Genomic DNA, 25,176 nt, shown 5'->3' with positions numbered 1-25,176 from the left:
GCGCCATGAAAAGTTTTAATTGTAGTCTTTTATCTTTGTTATGAATTGTTTTTGTGCATTTTGCTGCCACATTGCTTTTCCAGACATGGAAATTCCATGTTAGAAGGGAGAGAAAGAGAAGCTCTATTATTTAATTTTTATTTCATTGCTGTATTGCTCTTTGAAATCAAAAGGATTGTTGCTGGTTTATATTTACCTTCTGAGTTCAAGAAGAAAAGCTTTGCTCTTCTTGCTCTGGAAGACTTCCTATTAGTAAAAGGTACCATAAATTGTCCAAGAACATCTAGACTTCGTCTTCATTAATGCTCCACATAGAAGAATTACCATTGTAACTTGTCATTGTAACCAGTTCACTTTGTTAGTGTGATGAACCATGCTGTTCTTGTGCTGTCTGGTGGTTCAAAGAACACGGGTTCTGATTGTTCACGGCATTCCAGCCTGACATTGTAGTGATAGGTTACATAGTGTTATAAGTTACATCTCCTGACAGGTACTATTCCCAGCCTCTGTACAGCATACCAGTTTGTAATGACTTTGGAGGGTTAACATGCCAAGTCAAATTTTGTTGCTCCTACAGTATTACCTTGTTTTGTTAGAGAAGTTACCAAGTCAATTCATTTCTCCTGTGGCCAGTGTGTTTTCTTCTGTCAGCATCTGATAGCTGGTACCTCTCAATATGCAGTGTGGAATTCTGCTGTTGAGATGAAAACTTCCCCTATGAAGGCACAAAAATTCTTGACAGCTTCAACTGCCAGTCATTACATCCTGTTGGATCTCTTCTCTTCAGGACTAAGTTGAAGTTGTGCAGTTAAATCATCCATATCCTTTCCTCACTTAGCTTGGAAGTACTTGCCACAGAGTTCTTCCACTGGAGCAGAAAGGGCTCAACTTCTAATGCTGAAAACACTAAGTTTTCTCTGCTCTTTGGAGTTCATGTTCTCATGGAACCAGATAAGGTATGGAGCAGGAAGAACATTTAGTACATGTTCTTTCTCTACAGCACACATTGTAGGGATTTTTCACAGGGTGATTTCCCACAGCAGCAAAACAAACAAAATTTTTTTCAAGAATATCTGTTTCACTTGGCTACCTGTTGTGCAGCAAGCAACATACATGAATAAAATAAAAATTATGTTCTTGTATGAACTAACAAGTTGGTTCTCTGGTCTTCATGAAGTCAGAGAATGAGCATTTTGTGAGGGACTGAACCTCACTGGGAGGTTTTAGTCCATTATCAACTATTGCCTTTCTCATTTTAACAGCTTCTTAGCTCTTTGTTTCCTTATCCTGAACTGTACATTGAAGCACAAGTACAAGGAGGTGTGTACCTTTGAGGCAAAAATCAGAGTATGTACTATTTAAATTGTTTCCTACAAAAATTGTATGTGTTTTTCTGCTATATTATTTCATGAACTTGGCAATAATTATGATTTCTTTACATATACAGCGCCACCTATCTGACACAGACTTCGAAATGGTATTCCACATGACCCGTATGGATTTCTATCGCCTTCCAGAGTGGAGGAGAAACGACTTAAAAAGAAGAGCTAAACTTTTTTAAGAGTATCTTATTTATTTTTATGATTATTTGTAAGGAGAGTGGTGTTTCAGAATGAATTCAAATACCGCATTAGCAATGTATTCAGTATGTGCACTTTTTGTCAAAAAGGCAAACTACAAATCAATTTCCAAAACATATACAGAATTTATATACTTCCAGTTTTTAATACTCGTTATTTTGCAATACCTTTTGCATGAAACCAAATATTTCCATCCTTTCATTTCATGAATATATTCCAGCCCTACTGGTAACCTAGGGCTTTCCCAAGAAAGGTTTAAAAGATTAAGAACAAAAGCAAATACCTGAAAAGAAGAAGGTGCTTGATGAATTCCATATGGTGAATATAGTAGAAGAGATGTGTAGTGTTTTATAATGTTGTTAGTTTTCAGTTAGGTTGAAATCACTAGTAATTTTTGTACCATTAATCTTGGGCAAAATTTTGTCAGGGTAGGTTATACAATACTTTGTAACATTTAACATCTTGAGTGACAGCTATGCAATTATAAATTTACATTGGAGCAGAAGTACGTGTGGATGGAATTTGGTTGTGTAATGGTTGAAAAACAAATGCAGTAAATATTTTAAGCTTGTCACTTTACCCTGTTTCATAACTTCTAGTCTCCTTTTTTATTTTAACAGTAGTCCCAGTCCATTAGTGGACTTCTCTTTCATGGTTATTACTATTGTACAGCCACACTTTCCTGTTGCTTCAGTTTTGGTGCTCATGTTGGGCAGTGATCTAATGTGACATCATGGGTTTTTGGCCTTCAAGACTACTGCTATAAGTTTTATTTTCTATTGTCTGTAAATATGAAAATCTTATAGTTGTCGTTTTCAAAGCTCAATATCTATGATCCTATTGCAAAAAAAAAAAATACAAATCTTCATTAAAACACCAAACGAGATCTGTGACGAACAAAAAAAAAAAAAAAAAAGAAATTCGAAAGTAAATCTATGTAAAGAAAATTTATTCATTTGTAAATAGTGCCTCTTAGAGCTTAAAATGTGGTGTAGTCAGTGACTGTGATCCTTGGATGAGAATTTTGGTGGAATATAAAATTTTCTTTTCAAGTTTCATTAAATTGATGATGTATTTCCCTATTGTGCATCTTGTAATTTAAGTTTCAGTTTTCCCTTTACCCTTTATTAAATAAAAATTTATATTCAATATGTTAGTTTTCACAAGAGATCTTTCAATTTAACTGCATCTGAGAACTCACAATGTTGATCACACCACAACAAATAAGGTGGTATAAAAGCCATTTAATGGACTATTTTGCCCAAGGTGGGGGTAATGTGATTGTCTGTTAATAAGACTCCTCTCTGTTCATGTAGCAGTTTATTGGCTAAGTCATTGGTTGTCTTAACTGCAAAGCTTTTTATATATATATATTTTATATTGTAGCCTTTTTATCAGAAGTAGTATTATAAATAACAGTGTGGGGAAGAATGAGTTTTGAGGTTGTAAAGATGTACCAGCCAGTAAATATTGTGTAACCAGTTAGCTTTCATTTTTATCGAGATGAAGACATTTTTGTGTGAGTGTTTGTATGTGTATGCGCAGGTATGGAATAAAAATTGGATAGTTAGGGATTTAATGCACTTGATACATTTAAAGTTTTACATTTGGTGGACATCTTTGTAGATAATCCTTTCATGGTGCTCTTTAGAATCCCTTTCCCTGAGTCCAGTATGTTGTCATAGTCATTTGAAATGTGATCTTCATTTATTTACTAGCTGTTGTGAACAAACTATCAGAAATTGTCAGTGGATATTTAGGAGTTTTTAATCTAAATTTCAGTATGAACGAGGCTAATTTTTGCCATTGTATTTTACTTTGAAATACTAATCTTGTCAAGTCTAAGCAAATTAAGATTTCATTGAACTGATGTCAAGCAGGTCTTCTTGAATCTGTTTATTATATGTACAAACTATAATCTTTATCTTTGTAATGGGATTAATTCTTAATCTGTCAAATCACACTAAAAGCATTAATCAATGGTTTTTAGTTTTAAGTATATGCAAGGTTTATGATTTTGTTTGTCTTATGATTTGATAGTTCTGACAGCAAGTTATAAATTTAAATTCTAGAGTATGATTAATTTGAAGTGAATCAAAAGATTATTAAATTCAAGTGATAGGGAATCATAAGATTAATAAATTCAAATGATGGTAAAAATCATAATATCTTACTGTTATTTAACTAAATATACCAGTAATAGTCTTGCTTAGCTAATCACTGTTGAGCATTTGGTAACCTAAATGTCAGTACTTTTCAGCAGAATGAATCTCCAATGTCGTTTTTTCCTCATTAACCAAATTCAGTAGCACAACGTTTTACGTTCTTCCAGATGTATGTGGTTTGTCTGTTCTAATCACCCTTATGGACATTGTTCATTGGGAGATCTTTGTTATCATAATGTACTAATATGTATTCTTTTATTCTCCAATTACTTTGTGTGAAATGCAGTCTTTTCATGACCATTTTCTCTTGTCAGTACCTACTTGACAGAAATCAATAACAAAATACATCTCAGCTATGAACAAGATCCATAATGAATTGCATGTTATTAACTGCTTGCTTTCCCTCCTTGGACGTAGAAATTAACTTAAGGATCACTGTTAATAGTACTTTTATATTAACATGGGCAAAGCAAGGGTGATGGTAGAAGGTAGCATTTTGTTATGACATAGGAAATGTGCTTCCTGAATTTTTTAATTTAGATTTTTATATATTATATAATTGCAAAAAAAAAAAATTTTAATTGCCAACCTTATGCCACACTTTTGGCTCCCAGATAAACTGCATTGTGCTTTTTTTAGGATCTTACTGTTATTAGTGATTAGTATATTCATGAAGACCTGCAAGACCTGGGTGATGAGACAAGCGGTGTTTAGTTTTAATTTCTATTATAAAAGGTACTTTACCTGTAAATAGACTGGCAGAGATAGATCAAAACACAACGCAAGTGTCTTGATTTTCTTCAGAACCTTAATGTGTCCTATCCAACTTAATGTTTTTGTTGTTTAATATATTATATATATTCAATATATTATATTTTTGTCATGTCTTAATATTTGTATAATTTCATTATTAGTGTAGTATAATAACTGTTAGATGTTCCTTTTTATATAATTTAGTCTGGCTGCTATATCATTTACCCTTGTCAGTGAATAAACTTGAAGAACTGGAAAATGGAAGACTTTCAAACATCTTTTGACATTATTCACTATAACAGTAAACCTTAAGGTTGAATGAATATAGAGATAATATATTTTAGTTAATTCAAAATGTTTATAGATTAAGAACTCAAAACTCAGGTGAATAATATTTTTTATAAGTACATTTATTTTTCCATTGTCCAGTGACATGCTCCAGTTTACATTACTCAAAGATAATGCAGAAAGACAGATCTCTATGAATTGTGTTATAATTAGGATAACACAGGTTTTAACATCATCCACTTTGTGTACCAGGTGTAAGATGGTTTTAATAGTTTTTTCTTTTTTTTCATCGTCATTGTATCATCATTAGTTCTGTGCTTGTTTGGGAAATTGTATGAGTGGCAAGGATTTGGACCAAGTTTTCTTTCAACAAATACAGACTGTCCATCAGAAAATGGTTATGTATATAGAAATAAAAATAACAACATTGTTACTTAAAAGAAATTGTAAATTTATTTGATAACAGATTGGCCCAGATGCTTTCCTGTTACAAAAATATAGGACTGTCTGTTTTGATGGTACAAGCAAATTTTTAATTTGTTCTTGTACTCGAGAGACTGATGCATCTTCATATGCTTACAGTAACTGCTTGGGTTGCTATAGTCTGTAGAACATATGGATAACCAATAATTGACTTTGCTTGACTGAATTTGTATTATTACCCTATCCAAACATTTTAAAAGTAATTGAATGTAATATTTAACTCAGAAGACTAAAGAAATTTTTTTATAGAATATGCACCATTGTTTTATGCCTTCTCCCCCATTTTTACTGGTTAGATGAACACCTGGGGTATCAGGGTGTGATAACCAAAAAAAGGCGATTTTCGGGGCTTATCGGCACCAAAAAGCACCGATTTTCAGTTATTAGTGCCCCTGTTAGGGTATGTATTGGCACCAATAAGTGGAAATCAGCGATTTTCGAATCACTGAAAATTGCCGATTTTCATCGCTAAACGAGCGCCGTAAAACCGGATCGCCGTTAACTGAGCCCGCCATTAACCAGGGACTGCCTGTAATGCAATAACTGTGCATTATTGAGAAATGCCTCATTTCTTTGCAAATGTGGCGTGTAACAACATGCCAAAACATTAACTGAAAGGCACTCTACTTGCTAATGAACTTTAATGCACATCCTAGTACTGCATATGAAGAGGTAATGCTTCTTATGTAGAAATGGAGAAAGTAAACATACTCCCAGTTGTTCCCCATCCAATAATGTGCACTGGGAAGGAAGGGGACCTCTCCAGGGGAGGGACCAGTCCCTTGTGCCCTCATGGAGGAGAGAGACCAGCCTGAACAGGATGAAGTTAAATGATCTTATCTGAGGAAGCATGCACAAGAATAATAGGACTACCCTTGTCCCCAGTCTATGGACCAGGATCAGTGGAGAGTGAGAACAGATATCCTGAGAAGCAGTGGAAAGATTGAGAATATATATCCTGAGAATCGGTGGAATGAGAACAGATATCCTGAGAAGCAGTGGAAAGATTGAGAATATATATCCTGAGAATCGGTGGAATGAGAACAGATATCCTGAGAAGCAGTGGAAAGATTGAGAATATATATCCTGAGAATCGGTGGAATGAGAACAGATATCCTGAGAACTCCCCATATGGTGATATGAACTGTGGGATGAGTGGCATTGGCTGGTAGAGAATGGTCATTCCCTCTTCCCCAACTCCACTTGGGTAGTTCCCTTCTTCAGTCAGTTCACAGCCAGTCTAATGCATACACAGAATGATACTCCAATATGAAAGGCTATGATTTGTATACCTATGAAATATATAAATTACTTGAAAAATGTGGCATTTTTCAGCCACTGAACTGCACTAAAATACTGAAATGTAGACTCACTCTTACCTAGGACAAATCCAGTTAGTTCTTATCTGCATATATAGGATAACTTGCAGAGTAGTCATGATATACCTACTTCCCTTTGCTATGGAAGAAACCAGAAAGGAGGCAGTCTTCAGCAGAATATCACAAAAATGTGTTGAATGTTTCACTTATTTTCCATGAAAGACTGTTTTACATCACTGGAATTATAAAAGGTTAAGAGTGCTAAAAATAAGTAATAAAGCATTCCATTTCAGAAGGTTCAATGAAGTAAGTTTTCTCCAAGTTTCTCACAATTTTTTAGATATAACAGAACACAATGAAAGCACAAGATCATCATAGGCATTTCTTTGCCATGAAAATTTTCCCTTCCTTGGTAAAACCATATTGATTGATTATGAAATTTAGGTCTTGAAGACCAAGTGCTGGAAGGTAAAACCATATAAATTCTACAAAGGGGTAGAGGGGCAGAAATGAACACAATCTTTGAAATACACGGATTACAAGGAATGACGGTTTTTCATATGAGTAAACTCCAATGGGACCAACAGTATCAAACCCAAAACCTTAAGAAAATAAGAAATATGAAAGGGAAAATCTTGGGCTCAACCATGAAGGAAGAGGCAGACCTTCCCCTAAAGGAAGAAAGATTTTAAGCCATGAAAAATTTCATTCTTTAAAACAGATATCTGCCCACTATCACAATCGAGGAATTTCTCCAGACTAAAAACTCGAGTAAAGTAAACTGCAAAACAGGTTAGTTTGTACATGTACGTAAGATTAAGCTAGACACATTTCGTGAGGTCTGAGTAATAAGCCTCTTGATTAGTGGTTTAGAAAGTGGGAAGCCCAAATACAGAGGTTTAATATGATCAATTTTTTACAGAGGTTTAATATGATCAAATTAATCTTAAAATAATTAATTTGTTTCCAGACAAACACAAAGTTCTACTAAAATAAAAGTTCTTTGTAAAACCCCAGGGATCATGCTCAATCATTACGGGTGAGAGGTCTAGTAACCGAATTGCCCACAAAGTTTGTGAAGGTCTGACAGATCCAATAACAACATGTTAAGTAAGTTACATGTCATGAACTGAGGCTATAGAAACTTAAAAGGGGCCCACTTAAGTCAAATAACCAGAGTACAGAAAGGCATTTTCATTTGGTTTTAATTTTAAAATAAAAGTGTAGAAACACACTAAATAATCCAGCAAAGCACAGAAATGAGAAGTTCTGGGAATCTACATCTTTAAAAGCTGCTTAAACAGTGAAATATATGAAATAAAACCAATTTTTTTAAACAGCATTCTTCATCTATATACAAACCTAAAGTCTTATATGGGAATATTGGCTGATCAAGCTTTTGCTCAAAGAATACTCATGTTAAAATAAAGGTTTGTAATCTTCTTAGGAACAATTACTCAACAAGTGATGCAAAAGTGACTACAGTAAATGATGTTCTAAGCAAAGGTTCTCTTACCTGTCAAAACTTACCCAAAACTTTTCATAGCAACCTGTCTGTTATCACAAGATGTACTTGAGGCCCATTTCCTGTTGTTCTATCAAGAAGTAAGGCAGAAGTCTGATCTTACACTGATAGTGATAAACACACTGCATCAAACCAGGCATAAAATCCTCATAACAGTGGTCAGGGATGAGGCAGAGATAGCAATTAATATTATTATTAATAAAGACTCGAACGATATCACTTATTACACATTCTTAACTCAATTAGAGCTAGCCTGAAAGGTTTGTTCGTAATCAATAAATTACATCTTATTAAAATATCCCAACTCTTTAAAAAATTCAATATCTGGATAAACTGAAAATGTTGAAGATTCTGACAAAATTTCTTTCATGGATCTATTTCTGATACCTTATAAATGTTGGCTGAAAGTTGATAATCACTAAAAATATGTTTGATTGTCAGTGTTGTCCTGCATTCTCTGCATTCAAGTACTGACTCACGTGGGTTAGTGAACAAATGCCCATGGGTATGACAATTGCCACCAATTTGAGAGTGGTACTCTTTCTGGAACGAAGACACCACATTCTGACAGTTGATTTAATCTGTTTTAATTCATTTTCAGATTCACTATTCCACAACACCTGCCATTTACTGAAGATGGATTCTAGATTTATTACCAAATACTGACAGCAGCAAGTATATCTGATGCAGTCATAGTGAGTGCAACTCTGGCAGATTTATAAGCATCTTCATCTCCTTTAAATGCCTTCATGTCCAGGGACCCAACATATTTCACAACATTTATACTGGCTCCACACACTTTGTAAATTTGTAAAATCAAAATTATCACCTTAATTTCTTTCACCAAAGGGGTGTTTATGAGAATAATTTGGCAAAGAGTGGTGTGATAATGACTAGCTACTGTATATCTGTAGCAAAGTCAAGTATGTCCAACTTTCCTACAGAAGAACCATGAAGCAAACATTGATCAACCTCACACTACAAGAAAATTAATTCTTCTCAAGGATGCTATCATCAAACTGTAAAACCATCATCAGTGAGAAGGCTGCCAAGTCTACAGATGTAAGGCTGCTTCAAAAGCTTCTACTGTACTAAGGCAAGATTAGTTTAAGCTCACTTAAGAAGAATGACAAATCATTCCACTTTCCTTCTCTTAAATATTTCTACAACCACTTTGATTCTGCTGTTAAAACTAAGCCCTTGCATACTGCAGCTCCAAGGACATTCTTTCTGCACGCTACCTTCAACAGATTCAAGGATGATACTGAAGGACACCATCATATCTCCACATTCTTCTGACACACTATCTTCATTCCAACTCTTCATATATGTTTACGTTAGTCGTAAGAATGAATTAATTCTATGACTAAAACTTGTACTCTTTATTGACTGGTATGCTCAAAAGTATATACAGAAAACCTTAAAACATTATGAATACTTACAGGCAATCTTAAAAATGCCATGGATCTTACTGTCTCACTCAAATGTACAGTCTAAGATTAATATAAAAGTATATATATATAATTAAAAATACCTAAGAATTGATGTGTGCAGTAAAAAAAATTCTGGTCATGATAAAGCAATTAATGCTAGTCTAAGTGACCTGAAACTAACCTTCATCAATTCAACTGAAGAATTCATGGAGGTTCGTTTCCCTTAAACAATGTTTCCATAACAGAACACATGTAAAACATATCCTGCAAGGCCTTCTGTATAAAAATTGAATCCAACAAAACTATGTCTACTTATACTGGGAAAAAAGCAAAACTGTTGAGTAAACAGCGAAGGATTCGTATGTTTATCTGTAACAGTATAAAGATTTCTTGTTAAACCGTGGTTTCCCTTTCTGTTTGCTCTTGTGGCATTGTACTTCACTGTACATTATTATAATTCTATTTTCTATTCCTAATCAATACTTATTATTATTACAGTTAAATTTATCAGAACCAGGGAATAAAAAGTCTCAAATCTTATAAGGGTTATCACTTTAGTTACTGTATTATCAAAATCATATTTTACTGCATTGAACCAAAAACTCAAAAACAGTTGGAGTGCCCAGGACTGAATACTTGTATTTTAAATGTTTCAGTACATTTTATCAGGTCGTTTCCGCCTTTGTGTCTACTATCAACAAAAATGCAGTTACAAATGCAATCTGAAATCTGCTCAATATTTCAACATGAGAAAGATTGGCACGTTTAAGATAAAAAAAAAAATAAGATTTAGTAACAGTCAAGGCCATTTTCTGGGTCTGAGTCTGGGTCTTACTGTCATCCAAACAATTTTTGGCATCGCTTGATGCCTTAACATACTGCTTATCTCAGCATAAATGCCTAAAAATCACTTTCTAGCTGACTGAAAAGCATTTAATAAAGATATTCACAAACCTAAAAAATAAGAAAAATAAAGGCTATTACATTATTTCAGCTACAAGAAGTTAGGCTTGCTGTTTTTCATGGCAAACAAGAGCACTCGGTAAAGGGCATAACCTCAACCTAACTAGCCAGCTATGAAGCATATAAATCACCAAATATTCTACTATTTTTCAGCAGACAATCTCAAGAATGGGAGAACAGAATTTCATGAAATATGGCAAATGAATTCATTAGATGCCCTTCTCAAGATAATTAACTTTGGGAAGAAATCGTCTCAAGAGTTGAGATGGTTTCCTTAACAGCAAAGCATTAACTCTTGAGCAGTTTCTCAAATTATCATATTATATTCACCAGTTCCGGAGACTTCATGCTACCCCCCACACACACACACAAAGTAATAAAAATATGTCACAGCATAAAATCACACAATACAGTGTGAAATATTTTCAATGACATATCTACTGCTTAACAAGAAGCATTGCGAAACAAGTTTAAGACTTATTGTAAAATCCTAGACATTTTAATTTACATAAGGTGCTACTACAATCTTCAAAAAATTCAGATTATACAATTACAGAGAGACCTAGGTAAATTGAACCGAGCAAATAACTTGAAAAAGATTTCTAAAAAATGGACAACTGTGGTAATATGAAAAATGATACATACCCCAATAAATCCTAGTTAAAAATTTTAGTCTTAGCTTAAAATCTCAAGAACTTGATGCTCCAGATGAAACATGACTGAACAGCTGATCTGCTTGCTTGATGGCATCGGCTAGGGCTTCACAATGCCTTTTAAGATTCTCCGGAACTTTTTCCATGCCATAGTAAGCACCTGAAATTATTGAAATCCAATCAAATATCACATGAGTACCAAAGTATAATCACAAAAACTGAAAAGTTAACAAATACTCATAAGCTAATGACAGTAAATTTTGGTAAAAGTAAGTTACATCCATCTTGGCATACTGAACACAGACTTAAAATTACAATATGCAATAAAACTTTTTCATTTTGAGAAAGTTTTCGTGTCTGAAGTTTCCTTCTGGCTTAACAAAACATATTTCTCCTTCAGTATTTGAAAATAAAACTCTGTGCAACATAAAACGAAGCATAATTTGCAGTAGCAATTTAGTGTAAGTGCAAAACCAAGAAGAAATTTGCTGCATCTAAATAAAACAGCCAAAGGGCATGAGTAGACAGACTACTGTCTATTATCTTCAGAGTAGTTTACAATGGACATTTCAAAATAAAATGAAAAATGTGTTCTATAGATACAAACCATTACCATACAGAAGCCCTCTTCATTCCTCAATCTTTCCAGGCATTTCTGAGGCAAATTCTGACCTTTAAGATTTTTAAAATAAATTACAAAAGCAAGAAAAATCCTCATCTTTCATCTTGTATAAATTCATCTGAAATATTACAAACTAAACAAGAAAACACTACTAACTTCACGAATAAATTCATTGTTTTCCATCATAAATTACGCAAAAATATTTGGCCTTAAGTGAATGTAATCAAAGTTATAATAATAACTTTGGTTTTTGCACATACACTAAATTGATTACTTTGTTAAAAAAAGTTTGACTTTGGACATAATTTAAACTTTGTATTAAGTAAAAACCTTGGTTTTGTTCCCTAAACAATCATAAAACTGTAGTCCCACTTCATATACATTTTACTAATGATAATTTTCAACAATTTTTTTATTCACATTAACAAAGAACAAATGCTGAACAAAAATGTTTAGCTCTTGACAAAATATTTTCAGATTACTGGTAATTACTCTAGCCAGATTATAGTATTACCATAATAAATTCTTCTTTCCCTTTCATCAAGCTTGGGTTCCTAAACAAATTAACAATATCAGTGTCATCAATTTTACAGCTTTCATCTACTGGTAGACTGGAATTCACAAAAAAAAATTTTTTTGTTCCTTGCATGTTTCAAGATCAGAACTTTCAGAGTTGGTATCATCTCTATCACTAAAGCCTTATAGCATTTCCCCTAGTTTCTTATCACAAACTTGCAAAATTGCCTCTCCAACTTGGCCTAAATGATTTCCGTGTCCATGCAACCCTCAGGTCCAGCAGAATCCAAAGCATGTTCATGCCTTGGACATCTACTCTGATCATGACGATCAGATGAATAATCTGGTGTCATCATTTTCACACCAGTCAAAACAGTCAACAAAATCAAACTAGCCAAAGATATTAGTCTTTCAAACAAAGAAATACTTAGAAGAGCTTAAACAACAGCAAATGGTCAAGAGGAGTGCAAGACATCTGGTCAGTAAAAGTTGTTGAAGAAAAATGGTGCCATTAATTAACCAAATGGGCGGGTCTCCAACCCACCCCTCACTTGCCTACCACTAGTTAATTAGCTAGCTGCAAAGCTTCAATGGCAAGTCTAATTCATTCTGAAGGTAATCCATAGATTATCTCCTTCAAAGAAAACCATGTCATAACTTTCCAGAGGCAATAAATACCAAGACCATAATAAAAGTTCTAAAGACAAAATTCCTAGTATTTTTCCAGACTAATTGCTTAAAATGAGTGTTACTGACTTTTTGCAGTGACAAAGTATGTACATCTCTACCACTTAAGTGATTGTGTACCTCCACTAGCTACTTACCCGCAATACTTCCAGCCATTGATGCAATTGTATCGGTATCTCCACCTAAGCTTATGGCATAGTGAAGAGTCCTCTGAACAGGATTATCAGTCTGAAAGAAAAGTACTTATTTTATGCACCTTGCTAATAAGTTGCATCATTTAAACTACAAACAATTCTAGTATCCTTGGAATGAACAAGTCCCTTGATAAAGCATATTTTACAGAAACATCTGTTACTCACTATTTGTCTTGTAGGCAATACACAGTACAATTATTAATGTACAAACTATTAAATGAAGTTTGAAGGTGCTTAAAATGGGAATTGAGATTTTCTGAAAAACAAATTAAAACATAACAACTCAGTGTTTTTCCAACATCTCATTAATCGCATACAGAAACTTTTTGACATATGTAAGTCTCAAATTGTGTGACATTGGAGATACTGTACATAGTCTTCAGAAAACTGCAAATAAAAAAATGTCCACAGAGAGTTAACAGATTCAAATTAAAGTTATTGTTTAAAATGAGTAACGAGTCATATTCATTTTTACAGATAAACAGTCAGTCAGTATATTACCTCAACACCTGAAATGGGATTTGTAGCTCTGATAAAGGAGTAGATTGCAGTTGGAACAGAGAGATGGGCAGCGATGTGATTTCCCAATTCTTCCCCTACTTGTTCAGTTGTTACACCTGGCCCTCTTTCCATTAATTCCAAAACTTTACCCAATTTTTTCACATACAAAAATGGTTCTTCTCCTTCATCGAATATGCTGAAAACAGAAAAAGTCAATAAAAATGAGATACTCTCGGCACAAAATAAATATAAGAATGAAAAAAATACTGAAATAATGCAAAATATGAAAACCATCAGATTTTATCAAAGGAAAAAATAAGGAACATATCTTCCAACAAATATATAAAAAAAATAATATGGCAACCACCTCAAAACATATGGACTTACTCATCTTCTGTTGGGGTTTCCACCTTCTTCATTTTGCTAATTAAGGTCTCCACAAAATTGACAGTATCAAGTTTATCGTACGGAGTGTGAAGAGCAAGATGAACAGCAAGGCACTGTTAAGATAGAAGAAAAACTTAAAAAATATAAAACTGTACACATATTGTCTGGATTCCTAATACCACCACCAATGAACACACGCTTTATTCTCCTACCAGAGATACAAGTGGAAAACCTAAACTTAAAGCAAATACCTTGTGGCTACTTTATATAAATATACAATACCAACCCATTAAAACATCAAACTCCCAATACTTTCACTTCTCCATTTCTGTAAATCTTCATTACAATCTAATGCATAATTACCATACTTTCCAAGATATAAAATTAATGAGAAAAATCACACTGTTAAGAATTAATATATCAACTGAAAAACCCTGAAGCGGACCATTCAAAGACAGAACCCGGTCTCCTCTGATGAGGGTGTCTACCACCACTGTGTGTTTACCTAGCATAAACTTCGGTTGAGTTCCAATCTGTAATCCTCCGTCATCATCATCAAAACCACAAATGGTTTTACATCAGATTTTCCCTTTATTGCGTTAAATGTAAAAAATAATTCTTTCCCCTCTTCTCTGTCTTGTGCTCTTTCTGCCTTGGCCCACATTATGTCTAGGTCTTCATCCATCCCCTTTCTCCATGAACTCCTAGGTCTTCCTATAGGTCCTTGTCCTGCTACTTCCATATCTGCTGCTTTCAGGCAAGTTGTTACTCTTCCCTTCTCAATACATGATCACACCATCTGTCTTTTGAGATCAAAGTCTTTTTATCCACATCTCTCAACCAATCCCTTATTTATAAAATGGTCTTCCCGCCAAACCTGACTCTGAAACCTAACATTCTAAAGTCATACCTTTCCAAAATCTTCTAAATTTTCCTTGTCGGTGCCTATTTGTTTTTAGGAGCACAGACGATAGATTAGGAGCTTGAAATAATATTTTTTCAATGAAAACATTCCAGTATCAATCCTTTTTTCAGTAGTGGTTAATTTCTTATGTACACCTATTTTATGTCTTTTTTTCTCTCTACTGATACAACACTTTCCAGTAATTTAGGAGTATATCTCTATTTCATTCATGCAGCAGGTACTCTCTTACTGCTTTCTCAAATCCTGCTTCACAGTCCTAATTTTCCAAAAAAGAAAAGAATTGTTTTACCTCGTAATAAAATACATTAGTTTGGTAGTACTTTATGCAGTTGCAAAATAAATTTCTTCTCCCTCTGCTGCCTGACAACATAAAGCAGTGCTGCTCATTTCAAAATGTTGCAGAAGCACAGCTGCTGATAACTTAACATCAACATATCTCTACCACAACTCTGTTTTCATTTAAATTCTGCCATCCAGCCTGCCAGAAGTACAGCTTCATTGTGATACAGATATTTTTCAAATCAAACACTGATATTTTTTCACACAAATTTCAGCACCACTAATACTGGGGAATTATTTGTAAATTTTTTTCAATACTATTAAATCATTACCTTTCCTGCTCTGGCATTCTTATATACACAAGTAAAAAACTCTTTGAAGCCTACCTATATAAAATATATAACACCCTTGTAAAAGACCTATGAATTTCACAGGTACACTTTCACAGAAATATAGGATTGCCAACAATATCTGCAGGTCCTAAAAAGCCTATATACAACACAATGTCGGCAGGAAACTTACCTGTAAAACGGCTCCATTATATCCCATTCTACTCGCATGAGTAAGCAATACAGAATCTTTGGCCATGTTCACTACTTCCTCATCTTCTTTGTTATAACAAAACAGAGCAACTGGGGCTATTCTCATCGCACCTGAAGAAAATTATCTATTAATCAATGAGGAAAAGTTGTGACCAGATTTGTCAGTTATTTCCAGTTAGTAACAATGACAGCAAATGGAATACAATCATGAAATAAAACACAACAAGGGGTTTTATGGTCACAAGGGGCAGTGAACAGTAGAAAAAAAAGGAAAGAGCCTTAAGTAATGCCTACAGTGCACTGCATGAGGCTCACTGATGGCACTAGCCCCTTATGGGGATCATACTAATGACCTTTCTTTAAGTTTAACCTTTTGAAGTCAAGAACTCTGAACTAAGAATTTCATACATAGACACTCTATTGACTACCAAAGACATAATCACAAGACAGGACTGCATTTACAGTACCATATATGGAACCCTAGGGTAATGAATGGTTGGAACAGAGCCAGTGGCTTAGGATACAGCCAAAGTAGCAGAAATCCCGACATTCCTGTTTTGGTAATAATGGTTTACTATGTTGCAACTCGAGAATTAAACAGGAAAATACAACATACTTTACTGACTCTCAAGAAGATCTTGACTTCCTCGTTGGGGAATGACTTTTATTTACTATCTAAACCCTTTACAGTTCACATGCTACTGACTTGAATATATTAGTTACATTAAAATACTACACAGAATTATCTCTCATGTCTCTGAATTTCCATAAAACACTCCACAGAATCATCTCTCACGTCTCTGCATTTCCAACAAATGAAAAATACAAACCTCCATTTCCAAAGGACCCTCTACCACCAAACTGCAATCCTGCTGGTGTATACACATCACTGAACTTGCTTACCCTCAAAGCTGCAAACACATCTACAATATTCGAACCATATCCTCTGTTTGGCTCTGCATAGTATTCTTTAACAAATCTGGAAGGTAAAAGCATTAATTTCATTCACTGATTGCAAAAAATCTAAAATCATAAAAAAATCTTAATACGCCATTTAATAAAAATTTCAGATAAGCCAAAACTTCAAATCCACTGTCTAGAAGTTGGTTTAGAAAGACAGCTAAGCATGTTTTGCTCAGTAGATGCCACCATGTGCCCTAAATCCAGACATCAATACTCCATTCTCAATTCTCAGCCCTTTTTGCAAGATACAGAATCTATCAGTATTGAAACGTTACGGTTAAGGTAAGGCACGTCATTTAAAATCTATCACACTTGCTTGAAAGTTAGTTCAACTTTCATATTAGATCTGAAAGCATTCTGACTCCTAATCCTAGCAACTGCAGATGTTTGCCTTTAATTATCTATCTATGCAAATAATTTGGGTCTCCAAAACTGCATGACTTAATCATAGAGTTCCCTATGCATTAAATATTGCACAATGTGAACAGAACAACTGCACACAACACAAAATGAAAGCAGCCTTTGTATATTAAACGTGTTCTCGGAGAGCCTGGAACCATTAAAACTAACTTTCCACCAAACAAGCCTGTCATTTACAAAAAATAAACTGACAACTTAGAAGCACTCATGTTTCATGTTAGTGGAGATAAAATTATTATTGCAATGAATAAATTTAACCAAGCCATAAAGCCACACTTGTAGTCCCACATCTAGTCTGCTCAAGGGATTTGCTTTTAAATGAGGTATGAAAATTGGAACAAGATACAGATGTAGAAGCTTAACAGCTACATGAGACAAGACAAAAGTGATTACATGAAAAGTATTAGTCAAGAAGAAAAGAAGTTAGCAGCCAAATGATAGCTGCAAGGATCCTTCTGTAATTTTATTTCCACATCATTGACTTTCATCAAATCTAGCTGTTCAATTTACCATTTCCTCAACTTTTGCCCTTCTTTTAAAAAGAAGTTTGAAGTCCCTACTGTTAAATAATAATTACAGCATTTACACACAGTACAGAACTAAAAATGGTATTAGCTGAAACACACAATGACAAAATTTTAAAGTGCTTGACCTGCTACTGCTATGCACCCGTCTCAGTTTAGCCTCTGTTTATACCTTTTTGCCAGTCTATTCATAACTAGAATAGTAGTGTGTAAAATAAATTTATTTAATACGTGAGTTCCTAATATGTGAGGTATGCTCAGAATTAAAAGCAATATATCTTAATATGCCCTGATTATTTAAGGCTCCCACTTACCTACCGACCACCCAATACCTACCATATTATCAAGCTTCAACAACAGTTTCCAGCTTATGTAAAGAATTTATTACTATTTCAGTAGATGAAACCTATTCACATGGAAGAAGGACACAAGGGCCACTGACTTGAAATTCAAGCTTCCAAAGAATGTTGGTTTCAACCTCTAACTGCAGACCCCACACTGCAGCAGTAACTGATCATGATACAGGGTCAGTGATTTTTCATAGCCCTGGGGGAGAAGCAAACCAGTCATGTATCAGTGGCATACCACGACACTAACCACTGTACCAGCAGACCAGCAATCAAATCAGACCAAGTCCTTAAACCACCACATTACTGCATTCAACATTACAATATGACCTTTGCATCACTTTCTATGCAGCCAATATCATACTGCCTCTACTTTTATGGAATGCAAGATGTTATGTCAGCACATATGGACCCAGTCATACTACCACAGACTTTTTGTTCTTGATCGAAAATACAGAACACAGTTATGCCGAGTAACAATGAACACACAGCATAATAATCGAAACTGTCAGTACAGTACAGTATTACACCGAATGACTGTATATTAAAGATGTATAATTGAAAGTCAGATCATTAGCTGTACACCCTACCCTCATCCAGGGTTGCAAGAAATCACAACCAGCATCAATATATGTTTTTACCAACTTGATGATCTACAAACAGCCAAAACAAACAGATACAGGCTTAAACTTAGCATGTTTGCATTTGTTTAAGACTACTCAATCTCAGTAGAACCAGTTCATTTTAACAGCCACCACAAATACCAATAAAAACATTACTCCAACAATATTATACTCACTTTCTTGCCATGTCTTTAGCATTGTAACCTTTGCAGTCTATTAGTGACTGGGCAACACATCTAGCCATAGCAGTATCATCCTGTATACTGCTTGTAAGGAACTGCAATTGAAAAGTAAAACATTCATGATATAATGCTGTACATTTTGAAGTACAGTAACACTTTAGTGCAGTGGTTTTCATCCGGTCAAATAAAACATTTTCAGTTACAAGAAATATATTCATGATGTATAAATTCAACTATGCAAATAAATTTGCTGACATATTTGCTCAAGTTATACCTTTTAAAGCAGGATCTAACAACCTCTTAAAATATGAATTGAGAACTGAACGAGAAATGTTTATATCTCCTTCGAAGGGTGCTCCAAAACAGTCCCCCATCAACGCTCCAACCATACACCCGCGAAATTTACTAGCTAGTGCTTCCATAACAGCCATTCCAAGAAATCACCTGAAAGCCAAAACAGACCTTTACTTTGTAAAGAATATCTTAAGTTAATGATATACACGTAAATTCTAACTTTGATTTTTTACACAGTTTTTTGAAGAATGATCAGATTTTAAAAGAAATATGTATTTTTCCTAGGTATACAAACCACAGCCTTCATTAAGGAGTATTCCTCAGCGTGAGCTGAAAATAGTCGTTAAATTTTAGTAATAACATGGATAGGCCTAATTAGTTGTTGGTGGACGAATGGGAAGAATCACCCACTCAACTACCAGAAGCCAGCGCTTTTTCTTTGGTATCAGGAACTTTGCACAGCAGATATGGTGGGATTAGGATAAAAACCTCTAGTTTGTATACCTGGAAAAATACATATTACTTTAAAAGCTGATTTTTGTTCTGACAGAGATACAAACCATCATCTTTTGTATACAAGACTACTTCTGAGGTGGAAAGGTAGTCTAACAATTCACTGGCAAATTGAATTGTTCTACCACCCCTGCCATACAGAACACCAAAAAATACAAAAATAGATATTATAATATTAAGCTTCATGTTCCAGTCAAGAACAGGTTGGTATTATTAAGTTCTTTTAGTGCCCATCATTTCCTAGCCATTTTTGCGTGTAAAACCCAAAATGGTTTTTCATGCAAAAATGGCTAGCTGGCGCCTTTCGAAATGGCTGGCTGGAGTCTTCCGAAAAATTACCAGGGCAAGTGTGGCTTCATATAACCTCTGAAATACCCACTACAGAAATGCCTAGGCTACTGTAGCCCTGACTCCTCATGAAACATTTGCTCAGCAAAAATGAAGCAATTACTAACTTAGCCTAGTGAAAACTGGGATGTAACAAACCTATATCGTAGGTGGTATAGAATACGAGGCTGTAAAACTTGAAACTGCTACCAAAGCCTGATTCCCACCAGTCACCAACTGGAACATTTACCATATTATTGTTTATATTTATGGTATTTACCATCATTGTTTTATGTTTTATGTTCATCCCCAAGGGGCTGGTACTAAACGTGGTGTCCATTTTGCAGCTGCCACACCCAAAATGGTGCGGTAGTAGTTTCGAGTTTTACCTATGAGGTAAGCTAATTCTGGGCTACGCCTACATGTATCTTGACTAGGCAAGGTGTACACCCATTTACCATTAGGGTATATGGGACAATTCACTTGTAAGATTTTATAAATAAATCTCTGGGTATATGAATTAATAACGCAAAACTGGGGATACTCGTACAAACGTTACAATGTTACATCACAAATGTTATCTCAGTTTGGCCCTATTGGACCCCAAAATAAAAAACCGGCGGACTAAGTATCGACTAAAGAAGGCAGAATACGCTACATCCTCGCCTTCATAAAGTTCCTATTCACTTAAGCTGCCTAAAGAAATTTGTCCACAACGTTTAGTAAGCAGATCAAGATGAAATACATATAATTTTCAAATAAAATCACATGATCCTACCAATACTATAATACTGCAAAGTTCAAGGCTATGACACTTTAGAGAATCACACGGAGACGTTCGTTATTGAAGAAGGCGAACGAAGCATATACTTTTGATTTATATTACATTGTATTAATTTCAGCTACTCAAAACTACACTCTTACAATAAAAAATCAAACACGTAATCGGTTTCATATTGCCTTAAATCTTGTAATAGGTAAAAAATGCGACACTAAACGTCTCTCAACTTTGTTTACAAACACGTATCATGACGTAATGCGATGACGTCACGACAACCACGCTTTGAGCCCAGACTGACAATTAGCAATCAATATTAAGCTTACTCTTTGTAGGTAATTATCTTTACATTATTTAGAGTATATACTGAAATTGTGCGTAGTACATTTGTATAAGTCATTATTTACATTAAGCATAGGATTCAACCCAAATTCACTTTGGGTAAAGGCACCTTGTTCTATGGGATAGGTTGTGCATCTTCTTGCAGGCTTAAACTACACTAGCGTATTTTAAACCCTGGGGTCGATTGTGAGTCTATGTACCAAGTTTCATGTAGAAGAAATAACCATACTAAAACTCAATATCACTGGTTTTCATATTATTGATTTCAGCATGGTAACTAGGCTAGCTAGTTGGCCTCTGTCACAACTTAGAAAGGCATCCATTCCACTACACTGTCATGTTTTAAATCAACAACCATTTGTAGCAATTTATGTTCCATTGCTAATCAAAATGACACTGAGTTCACATAGAATATTTACAAATTTAAACACTCTAGCCTAACCTGTCTTTGCTTCTAGGTATCTAGCTCCACACAGAAGCATCCTAATCATGTGTTCGTAACCTAACCTAACCAATCCTTACTGACATCCCTCAGTAACACAGGAATCTGTCCTAGGACTCCCTTACATCTGTAAATTACCTCTTTACCTAGCACAGGTCTCGGCTACCCAACACCCATATATTTGGAATAATCTAAGATTATCAATACTCCCTTAACCATTTGTTCCAAAACAAAGCTTACCAGTTATCATGCAGTATAAACTAACAATATTCTCTATACCTTATTAGAAATCACTAAAGTCAAAGTCAGTTTTGATCATTCTAAGAAAGATGCCTTACTTGGAGTTTTCCCTGCCATTGTTGACGAGCATTGCCAAGAATATACAGGCTTGCTGTTGTGTATAGAACAGCCACTGAAGAACTACCATCGTCTGTAATGTAAAGTGCCCATATTATATGTTACATATGCTACTGGAATCACAACACAAGCTGTCTTTATATGAATATTTATTAAGGTTAAAAATATCATTCACTGTAACTCTTGGTCTCTAAATCTGGTTCATCATGGTGTTTTCTGCCAACATACTGTTCATCAGTGTGAAGAAAGTCAAAATGAATGAGTGTGGCCATGACCATCTTGGCCTATCATTAATTGATTCCTAGTGGCTTAAAATATGGGCTAGGGATGACCCAGGTTGATGTGTGCATTTGACTTTTTTGTAAAAAGCCTACCTATGGCTGTCAGCCATTTCTCCTGGCTTGCAACTAGCTGTTAACTGGTCATTAGCGTACCTGAGATTTATGACACACATGCTTGGAATTTTGACAAGAATGGGGAAAAAGTATTATATTTAGAATAGCGTGATGTTAGAGTGTGTAGAGAATATACCAGTTTATTCGGTGTATGTGTAGGCATAAGGAAAGTGCCATGCAGGTTCAGACAAAACCACCTTTTATAGTCGTAGAAAAAGCCAGGAGTATTTTAAGTTAAGAATCCAGGATTTGTACTGTACATCAGCAGTTTGATTCACCTCTTGTTAATCATCATCTGCCATATCCCCCTTGAACAGAATAGTTGCCTGAGAACATAAGTGGTTCTTCAGATAATCTGTTGATTTGCCAATTACTGGTAACTTTGGCCTTGTACATTTGCCTTAGCACTTTGTTAAACAGCCTCACATTCCTGATAAACAATGTTTAAAGATGGTTTTATTTTGTCAGAAGTTATTGTAATATGTTTTAATTTGTCTGAAATTATTGCAATAAGTTAAAAACAGTTTCATTATGACATATTTCATCAGTACTGAATTTGCTTCAACACATTATCTGGTTAGGGAAGTGATTAAAAAAACCTTGGCAGTTACTACTACTCGTTATTGATAATAGGTTGCTCACATATATTGTTGTTCATTTCTGCTCTGCTGCTCACATCTATTGTTGTTCATTTCTATTGAGTCTTATTTAGTTATTCCAAAAGGCTGATATACTAAAATAATTAAGTTTGCAATCCTTTAACTTAAATGTCTTTGATGTTTGATTTTTGCTGAATAGATGACATTTAACTAAGGGCCAGTATCATTTAGAAGGAAGACATTACCAAGATAACTAATTAAACCTCTTGAAAATTTTTGTGTTAAACACAAGTATGCTATACATATCTATTTTCATGAATGTAGGAATTTATACATTATATTTTTCTTCACATGGAAATACAGTATTGCAGTTTTGTTCTGCATATTCTTGTTTGTACAGTATATCATACATTTATTCTTTTCATATTTATAATTTTGAATTTTGTAAAAATATCCTACTATATTTGATGCCCTGCATTGTAATTTAGCAATTACCTGTAAAAATTTCGTTTTCAGATTTGTACCTCAGGAAAATGTTGCAAGTTCTTGCAGAAATCTTACCCAACATTAAGGTGTGTAATATTTATATTACATCATCGTATGGTGAAAGATGTGAAAAAGTTGACTTATGCAAAGCCGAATGCATTTTAGAATTTGAAGATGGGACAACTATGATAATATCTCTTCCCAGAGGAACATACCTTGTTCCTCAGGAGGTAACAGACATCAATCAAGATGGAGATACTCTGTTTGTTAGAGCATCTTTAGACGAGACTTGTTCTTTAATCAGCACTCTCAGTGCTGAACTTGGAGGTAATATTGGAAATTTGCATGCATCTGAGCCCCTCCATGACATGATGGTTGGCAAGTGCGTATCCTGTTATTGCAAAAAGTGCCACTCTGCTTTTCTGAAGGATGTAACATTTCGTCGAGTACTGCCCCTTCCTTCGGTTGACTGGGATCATTCATCAGAGGGGTGGTTTTGCCATGTGCATGGTGAAGAAAGCAAAAACCTAAAACCAGCATCTCTTGCTCCAAACCACGATGAATGTTTTTATTCAGAATTTTTTTTCCTTTTAAACTGCAGTGCTTTAAACTCCATGAATATTTACTATGATGATGACGAAAATGATTTCAAGTGTTCGAACTGTCGAGACTCCTTGGGAGAGAAAGGGAGCTCCACCATAAAATTATGGACTCACAGTGTAAAGTGGATTCACAGTGATGATGAAACAGTACTCTTCAGCAGAAGTGTTGAAACTATATTACATTCCCTCTTTGAAAATATTGACAAAGACAGTTTCGGTGTTAACTGTCGGTTAGTTCTGTCCACAGACAATCCAAAACTCTATCTGTTTATGGTTACAATGAATACAAATCAAAAGTTACATCTATCAGAATCCCATTCTGATGATGAATTACTGGAAGATGGAGATGTTAGCCAAGGTAAGAAAGCAAGAACTGGAAACGATACAAATGTAAAACTGAGAAAACGTTACGCCATTAAATTACTCTATCAGATCAAAGAAGGAGATGATGATGAAAGTGGATCTTGGCAGGATGATGTTAATGTGCATATTTTACCTTGCAGTTCATCATTTTTCACTGATGTGAGATCATTGCTTGAAAGTTCATCAATGTACTTACCTCCTGCAATGAGGACGTTTCAGAATATGAAAGTAGGATATGTAATGAAATCAAAACAAAATGGTCAGTTGAATTCAATAATTTACTAATACCACTGAAAATGTGTACCTGTTTCTTAAATACATGTTATGCTATGTAATACATTATCATTGTATTTTTTCAAAAATAAATGTATCAGTACCTTTGCAATTTGAGTTTTAAATACAGTTTCCTTGTGAATCTTAAAGATACTGAAATCACATTCATGGGAATTATTGCTGTTTATCTATCAATCTTAATACAAACACTGAAACCGGTAGCTAAATTTGTTCATTTCTTCACCCGTGAGATATTTATTTTCACAAGATTGTGCATCTAGGAAATAATGTTGAATATACAAGACAGCTATAGATAAACTGGTAATGACAGACACATTCCTCTATAGTACTGCTCTTTTGGAAGTTATGAAAAACTAAAAAATATACTACAGAGTGGCATTCTGTGCCTGTGCAAATGAAAAACTAAAAATTTTTATTATAACTGTATATTGCACTAGAGTATAACTCTAAATTTATCAGCATTAAAAGTTTGGAAGTACAGAATGAAAAAAATTTAAGTGAATTTAAGAA

The 25,176-nt window shown here is 34.5% G+C and overlaps 3 protein-coding genes across 54 annotated transcripts in view; 2 read left to right on the top strand and 1 right to left on the bottom strand.

The window, feature by feature from the left end:
* LOC136830697 (actin-binding LIM protein 2-like) overlaps positions 1–5,431 on the top strand; it is a 634,275-nt gene extending 628,844 nt beyond the window's left edge. For all 50 annotated transcript variants that reach the window (XR_010850721.1, XR_010850720.1, XR_010850723.1 and 47 more), the window contains one exon: positions 1,448–5,431. Coding sequence is in view for 44 of the 50 variants with exons in the window: in XM_067090448.1 (XP_066946549.1) it covers positions 1,448–1,561 (114 nt within the window). In the remaining 6 variants the exon portion in view is untranslated. The remainder of the gene's footprint in view (positions 1–1,447) is intronic.
* Positions 5,432–9,480: 4,049 nt separating this feature from the next.
* Positions 9,481–25,176, bottom strand: part of LOC136830695 (ADP-ribosylhydrolase ARH3-like) — a 53,554-nt gene continuing 37,858 nt past the window's right edge. Inside the window, 9 exon segments of the mRNA XM_067090416.1 lie at positions 9,481–11,322; positions 13,125–13,215; positions 13,683–13,878; positions 14,070–14,182; positions 15,796–15,926; positions 16,646–16,794; positions 18,869–18,948; positions 18,950–18,969; positions 19,149–19,318. Of these exon segments, the coding sequence (XP_066946517.1) occupies positions 11,198–11,322; positions 13,125–13,215; positions 13,683–13,878; positions 14,070–14,182; positions 15,796–15,926; positions 16,646–16,794; positions 18,869–18,948; positions 18,950–18,969; positions 19,149–19,305 (1,062 nt within the window). The 5' untranslated portion in view covers positions 19,306–19,318 and the 3' untranslated portion in view covers positions 9,481–11,197.
* On the top strand, positions 20,986–24,757 carry LOC136830694 (E3 ubiquitin-protein ligase E3D-like). Of its 3 annotated transcripts, none has more exons than XM_067090413.1 (2): positions 20,986–21,121; positions 23,438–24,757. In XM_067090413.1, exon 2 carries the CDS (start codon positions 23,455–23,457, stop codon positions 24,655–24,657), a length of 1,203 nt encoding a protein of 400 aa, XP_066946514.1. In that variant the 5' UTR covers positions 20,986–21,121; positions 23,438–23,454; the 3' UTR covers positions 24,658–24,757. The 3 variants fall into 3 exon arrangements, with proteins under 3 accessions (XP_066946514.1, XP_066946515.1, XP_066946516.1); XM_067090414.1 differs by having other exon boundaries at positions 21,035–21,117; XM_067090415.1 differs by lacking the exon at positions 20,986–21,121 and adding an exon at positions 21,191–21,314.

This window comes from Macrobrachium rosenbergii, chromosome 47 (genome assembly GCF_040412425.1).
Source record: "Macrobrachium rosenbergii isolate ZJJX-2024 chromosome 47, ASM4041242v1, whole genome shotgun sequence".
NCBI lineage: Eukaryota > Metazoa > Arthropoda > Malacostraca > Decapoda > Palaemonidae > Macrobrachium > Macrobrachium rosenbergii.
The sequence above is the reverse complement of the archived record's forward strand: the minus strand, read 5'-3'. Positions and strand labels throughout refer to the sequence as shown.

Bases quoted from the DNA above. Each gene is read 5' to 3' on its own strand.
- LOC136830694 (XM_067090413.1), top strand. From the start codon at position 23,455: ATGTTGCAAGTTCTTGCAGAAATCTTACCCAACATTAAGGTGTGTAAT.